General features: G+C 41.2%; 1 protein-coding gene across 1 annotated transcript; it reads left to right on the top strand.

Moving 5' to 3' along the window:
* Window positions 1-2,157: 2,157 nt before the first annotated feature.
* Window positions 2,158-6,564, top strand: LOC115053098 (mRNA decay activator protein ZFP36L1). The gene is made up of 2 exons (XM_029517662.1): window positions 2,158-2,325; window positions 3,505-6,564. The coding sequence occupies exons 1-2, from the start codon at window positions 2,269-2,271 to the stop codon at window positions 4,741-4,743; spliced, it is 1,296 nt and encodes a 431-aa protein (XP_029373522.1). The 5' UTR covers window positions 2,158-2,268; the 3' UTR covers window positions 4,744-6,564.
* The last annotated feature ends 668 nt before the right edge of the window (window positions 6,565-7,232 follow it).

The raw sequence follows: 7,232 nt of genomic DNA, 5'->3' as shown, positions 1-7,232 counted from the left end.
TCTACACCCAAACTTTGCAATGCAAATCAAATGAGAAGTAACCATGACAATGTGTGAAGGGTTTTTTTTTCTGCTTAGGGTTAATAAAGAAAATTGAATGGTCAATAACAAAATGTCTCTGAGACACATTTGTAATGTGTTCTAATGGCAGTTGATTGTAACTGAATTTCATTATCTGGATGATACTGCATCTAAACTTAAAATTATATCATCGAGATAGCTGTTTTCAAAGACAAACACAATAAATTAATATCCATGTCAGAGAAAGGATGGACATCCGATCAAACAACACCAATCCTACTTCACATACATATCACACATGCCCAAACATAGAGCGCTCGCACAACCCCCAGGGTATGCACTACTATTACATCATCACAAAATAAAGAGGGGTGGGATGAGACCCTCTGTCAAGCACACACATGGATATATACACACACAAACACACAGACTTAATGGTGACCACTTGGCTGGACCAAAACAAAGCTTTTTGGCAGGCTTTGTTCTCAGCTGAGCTCATCTTTGTATGGGAAGCTCAAAGTTATGAGCTGGTTTCATGAACTTTGAGACTCCTTCTCAGAGGAGCCCCTTATCACTTTAAACATTTAACTTTAACAACCTCTTCAAGCAATTTTGCGAACTTTCAGTGGCATTACTTTCTTTTTTTAATGTAACGAAGCATTTCATTAGGTTGACACACTGAAGAGAGTTGAGCATACAGTCGATTACAATTATAAGTCTAAATTACGGAGATAATCAGAGACCACTTATCTCCCACTGACAGATGTTTATACATTATGTTTCAGCACGTTCTGTCCCAGAGGTAACAAACCTTCATATCTGGCTGTGAGAAGCACCGAAGTGTACGAAACACACTGAAAGCCGTTTATTACTCTGAAGTTGCAGCCAACTGTTTGCCAACTTGCCAGGCCACTGCACATGCTGTTGCAGTGTTGCTAACAATCCCAGAGGTGTAACCCTTTCACTCCTCGCAGATCTGTGCGGTTGTGTGCAAGTTCCATGTTTGTGAGGAAAAAAAAAAAAACTGTTACTGGTCATGAAAGAAATATTAAACCATTAATGATTTCCCAGGCCTTGGGTTTTAGGGTGAAAGGCCTTTGGTGCATTTATGTTTATGTTGTCCTGCTTTGATATCTCAAATTCTCAGCTCCTTGTAAAAATAAAAGATAGAAGAACAACCTTGTATTTCTCTCTCTCTCTCTCTTAGTGTGTGTGTGAGGCTTGTCAGATATTCTCAGCGCTCTGTGGTGGAATTTTTCACACCTTTATCTTTCAAATGAAATCCTTTGCTCCTCCTTGTCTGTCTCAGGGCCTGCCTGTCTACATACTGTCTTCTGTCCCCATATGTTCAGCTTTCCCTTTTTCTTCTTTCACCCCCCCCTTTTTTTTTTTGTCTTTGCAAAGACCAATCTCTCTCTATTTCTTCTTTTTCTACTCTTTCCTTTTGCCACCTTTATTTATCTTAATTACCTCTAGCCACAGTCTCATGATTTTGGATAGTCATTAAGATTAACACCAAAGCAAAAAAAAACCCCAAAACAAATTAAAACAAAGAAACAAAAACATGAAGCACTGGAATTAACCAAAGAAAGACCTACATGAGCATCTGCCATGAAATACCAGAATCATTTAACAGCCGTTCATATTCAAACAACACATCCTCTCTCAGAATCAGAATCAGAAATATTTATTATATATTTATTTATTGCCAGGTATGTGTAAACGTATAACAAATTTGACTCTGGTGTTTCAATGTTGGACAAGGGAAAGACAAAAAGCATTAAAAAATACTATATATATATATATATATATATATATATATATATACGCTCCCAGTCAAAACTTTTGACTGGTAGTGTTTCTAAAAAAAAATTAACACAAAGAAGTTTTAAAGTCCAACCAGTCCACACTTTGTGTGTCTGACATGTATCCATTTATTTTCTTGCTCTGACTGATTTGGATCATGACGACAACCCGGCAGTAATGAAAAAAGAGGAGCTGATGTTGTTCAGGTATCTGAGTGAAGGCTGATGGAGGCTGATGGAGGCTGATGGAGGCTGGTGGAGGCTGGTGGGGGAGGGGCTAACTGCGGGGTTAGGTTTTAAATCCACACGTGGTCCGGCTCTCTGGCTTGTTTGGCACCGCGGCCGCTGCTGGAAACTTCGAACCGACTCATGCCAGCGATTTGCCCACGTCTGTCACTGCGGGGGCAGCCGGGGATCGGACCGAGACTTTAGTTACACCACGATGCCTTCTTACCCCAAACTCAACCAGTTTGCAGACCTGGAGGAAATGATGTGCAAGGTAAAGGAGCCAGAGAGAGAGAGAGAGAGAGAGAGAGAGGAGGGGGGCTGTAAAGAAAGTTGAAGCGGAGCAAAAAAAAAAAAAAAAAAAAAGAAAGAAAAAAGTTGGCTAGGTCACAGGAGCTAACTTAGCTAGCTGAGCTGCTAAGTTTATGTTATCTGCCTCAAACCTCAAATCGCACCTTTAGCTGATTGTACGGTGGGTCTGCTTTAAAAGTTTGACTTTAAAGAAAAGTCTGTGTCGAGCTGTGGGTGTTTTATGCGGGTTTAAAGTTGACATAAACCCGGAGAGAGCTCGTCCCAAAGTGGGAGTGAAGTTGAGTTTGGTCTGGTTGTTGACGGTGCAGCGCTGCTCGGGCCCTTTAAACTGTCTACTTCTGGGCCATTTCGATAGTTTAGTCCCACTTCAACCTATATATATATTTATATATATCATAATATCATAATATCATACCACTGGATCATAATTATGACTTACACACGTCACACTACGTCAGCGAGTTGAATCAAAACATCCCCGCAAACGACCAGAAGTTGTGTAATCGAAGCTGTGGAGCTGCTCTGGCAGTGACTTGATGAGAAAACAGAAACTTGTTGATCATTTTTACACCATGAAGAGACATCAGCCACTACCATCACTGGAGGGGATGTAGTTATTTGTAGGATTGCAAAGATTGAGCCTCTTGTGGTTTTGTTTGTGTGAATTTGAGAGATTGTGTTGATTGATCTTGATGCTGCTTGACAGCAACCACAGCTTTGCCCTCCAGCTCAGATGACAGCAGTTTATTATCTTCGTTCTACTTTATAGTTCAGACCAGTATGAATAAAAACCCCACTGTCCCCTTTGGTAACAACAGGAGGATTGTAATTTCTAACCTACAAATGCAACGTTTTAGTGATTGTGTTGACAACACTGAAACAAGTTTCTACTCTGCTTGAATATTTGCTTCCATGTACTGTTTTAAACACCAATGCAGTTCAAATATTTACTCAGGATGACAGAATCTAATCTGAAAAGTCCACCAGGATAGAGGGATTGATGAATGAATGAATGAATGAAGTGCTGATCAGTAGTGCAATCATGGTGCCTGATTGAAATGTCAGTAATTGATTTAAATTGAACTGCTGGATATGAACTTCAATAGTTACGGGCTGATGTTGTTGTCTCTCTTTCCTACAGCAGTTGCTCAATCTTGACCTGAGGGAGTCGAACAGACCGCTGCCATCCCTCAGTATGGCAATGAAAACCCCAGGTTACATCGGTCAGCCTCGTAGCAATGCATCATCATTTTCCCTCTCATCTCTCGCCTGCCTCCCAACTGAGCCGTCTGTCAATGTATTTTTGACCTCCAGCCAAAGGGGGCAGCAGTCAGAAAGCTGGCTGCCCTCCCAGCTGTCCAATTCCTCCCAGTGGGGAAAGTCAGCCTTCCTTGCCCAGCGCTCTGTCAGCATGGTGGAGACCAGCAGCACCACAGCAGCAAGTCTAGGCTGGCTTGGGACTGACATAAAGCCCTCCCAAAGTGACATCAGCCCTGCAGCACTGAATTCTAGCTCCTCCTCATCCAACCCATCTGTTTCCACCTCCTCTTCCTCATCACGCTATAAGACAGAACTTTGCCGATCTTTCACTGAGAACGGGTTGTGCAAATATGGTGGGAAGTGCCAGTTTGCTCATGGACCCGAGGAGCTGCGGGATCTAAACAGGCATCCGAAATACAAAACTGAGCCATGTCGTACATTTCACACCATCGGATTCTGCCCATACGGGATTCGCTGCCACTTTGTGCACAACAATGAGGAAGAAAAGAAGCAGTCCTATTCTCGCTCTTCCTCGTCCTCATCCTCATCTTCAAGCATTTCCCAGCAGCCATCTTGCTCCTCCCACCCACACAGACCTCCTCTTGTCAGACAGAGCTTCAGCTTTGCTGGATTTCCCTCTGCTCCTCAGCAAGCCTTTCAGCATGCCCTCACTGCTCATCCCTCTCCTGCCAGCACCTCTTTCTCACCTGCTCCTTCAGCCTCTACTCCTTCCTGCGCTGACATAACTGACCTCCTCTCTCATGCCCTCCTCGAGATGGATTCTCCCTTTGAGGCCTCTACTGTGCACCAGTATCGACCATCCATGTGCCTGGCTACTGCAGCAGATCCCCAATCTCAATTCCTGCCTTCCCCAGACTCTGGCTGCTCTCCATGTGGGCTTTCTCCAACAGATTCTCCTTCCCTGAGGCAAAGTCCTAGTGCTGCTGCTATCTTTCCTGGGCCACTAGGTGCCCGTTCCCTGTCCTACACCTCTCTGTCAGACCAAGACCAAGATGGGAACAGTTCTGCTGGATCGCTCAGTGGCTCTGAACCCTGCAGTGGAATTAATGAGGTCAACAGTAGGCGTTTGGCTGTATTCAGTCAGCTCTCTGTTCCATAGGACACTACTGAATTCTGCCTTAAGGCTGTTATATGAAATACAGATATACAGATTTGCAACCATTCAAATGCTACTCAAACACAAAATATGCAGCACATACATTTATGCTAAAGCACACACTCACTCACTTGACAGATGCATGCACATTCCCCTCACACACAGCAACAGGACCAACTACTCAGACTTCCTTTGCACCTCAGTGGTTTCAAAGGAAACAAGGACTTAACTGACTGAATCGGAGCTGACAGAAATTTCCCTGTTGGACTTTGGTGACTGACTCGCTGCTGTCACGTGATTAAGGGAAGCCACGGTGATATAGAAGTTGAAATGTGTAGCCACCAAAACAGAAAACATATCAGGATAGAAGTCTAATAGTGCTGGAAGTGTTTGATGCTTTATTGAAATAGTATGTCAAAATGGCAAATCGTGAGAAAGATATTGTAATCACAGTGTGATTGGTCTAAGTGCCGTCTTTTGTGTAGTTCAACCTTTCCATTTGTATTTACATTTTATCAACATCTATCAAGTGAGCTTGAGAATGTGATGAAGCCAAAGACATCTGCTAGTAGCTCAAACACAGTGTGGCCTATTCTATTATTACCTTTCCATTAATTGTACACAGTATTGTTGATAAGCTGGTGAAATTGTTATACCCCTCATAACTTTACAATCAAAGAGATTGTGTTTCTATCACTGGCCTCGAACCTGATTGGTACGTTTTTAAAACCTGAATAGTTTAACAGGTCATGTCAGTATTGAACTAAGATTTGAAAGCAGGTTAAGAAAGATGTGAGGAGGGAGATGAGTCTTTTTTAATTTTTTTTTTTTTAGTCACATAAGCTAGTGAGTGTTCAGGTCTCTATGTTGTTAAGATATCTAAAAAGTGTTTTTCTCTGTCATGCAGTGTTGACAAACCGTTACCAGTAAAATGCATAATGACTAAACTGAACATGCCTTAGAAGAGGAGGATGAGGGACTGATCAAACTCCCACATTCATGACATGTCGTTACCTGTATGACTTGCCAGCTGGATTTCAAGGGCTTTGATATGTCGAGTGTGCCAGCACAAACAGCCAGCATTGCAGAAAATCCTTCTGCAGTGGGAATCAAAGATGGTCAGAAACCTTAATTCGAAGCAATCGCTTTATTTTTCATGTTATTTAGTGTAATCTGATATAGTCTGAGCACGGCTTGGGTTTCAATGCACTTGCCTCAGAAGTAAAGTTCAACCAAGTCAAATGACTACTTTATAACGGTCCTGCTTTTAGCTCTGGCAAGTTTGTTAAAACATTTGTGATGTTAACTTGTATTTTAGGTGATCTTGAACGCAAACATTCCCAGGAGTGGGATTTTTCTTTTCCTCCCTTGTCCACAGGCAGCATCAGTGTTACATTTTGTTTTACATACTCATGTTTTTCTGAGTGTCATCCCACTATCCTCCATCTTTGTATTACTTCCTCCTGTTCTGGCTTTGTACTGTTACAAATGCGAAGTGCAGTCACATGTGCTGCCTTACTGTACTAGATCCAGCAGTTAGGGTATATATGCTTAGTGTTTTAGACATGTTACTTGGCTGTTTTGTGTGTTTATGATGTAGTTTGTTAGAAGAGCAGACACTGTGCTGTTACCGGTCTATTTAAATTGCCTTTTCATCAACAAGTTTGAGGCCTGTTCAGTGTTAAAGGTGATAATCTTTAGTAAATTAATTTCTTTAATTTATTTTAACGTATTTATAGAACACTTTGAGTTGTTAATGCTTGTATCAAGTTTAATATATTTTTTCTTTTGTACTGCAAATAAAGTTTTGTTTTTTTAAATTGACATTTTTTTTTTAGTTTATTTTCACCTTTTGATGCTTTTACTTTAACGTGTAGAGGTCAATTCTACAAGCACACTGGCTTCTAGCGTTGAAATGCACAAGCTTTGAGGCTTGAGTGTGTTGCCTTCCTTTTAGGTTATGCTGTTGTAGTATTTTTACACACAACACAAACACATTTGAGATGTTTCAGGGGGGAGTTGCCGGAAGGACTTAAGCAGGAAACCAGTGAACTGTCATTTACAGTTTTCAATCTTGATCACACTCCTAGTGGGCCTGCACTGTAGAGGTTAACTGTTTCTAGACACATTGTTGAAAGTTAAGATAAAACAAACGCACTTAAAATGATCTCTCAACACAGTGGTGAAGACAGTAAATGAATGATTAGCACAGAGCCAGTTTCTGGAGATCAGCATAAACTGACAAGAACAATAATTGAATTTATTGCGCTCAACAATTTACTTGACAAGTTTTGTTTTGTTTTTTTTTTTTTTTTTGTTTTGTTTTTTTTTATTCTGTGCCATAAATTAATATTTTTATCCCAGGTTTTCAAATAGCTATTTTCATTAGGCCAAGGCATGGGGGACGTAACTACATCCACAAAGACACATTTTATCACATTGTTTATCTGAGAACTTGTATAATCAACACAGTTTGATTTTCTTTGCAGAGC

Source organism: Echeneis naucrates, chromosome 13 (genome assembly GCF_900963305.1).
Source record: "Echeneis naucrates chromosome 13, fEcheNa1.1, whole genome shotgun sequence".
NCBI classification, from domain to species: Eukaryota; Metazoa; Chordata; class Actinopteri; order Carangiformes; family Echeneidae; genus Echeneis; species Echeneis naucrates.
This window is presented reverse-complemented; position numbering and strand designations above follow the sequence as displayed.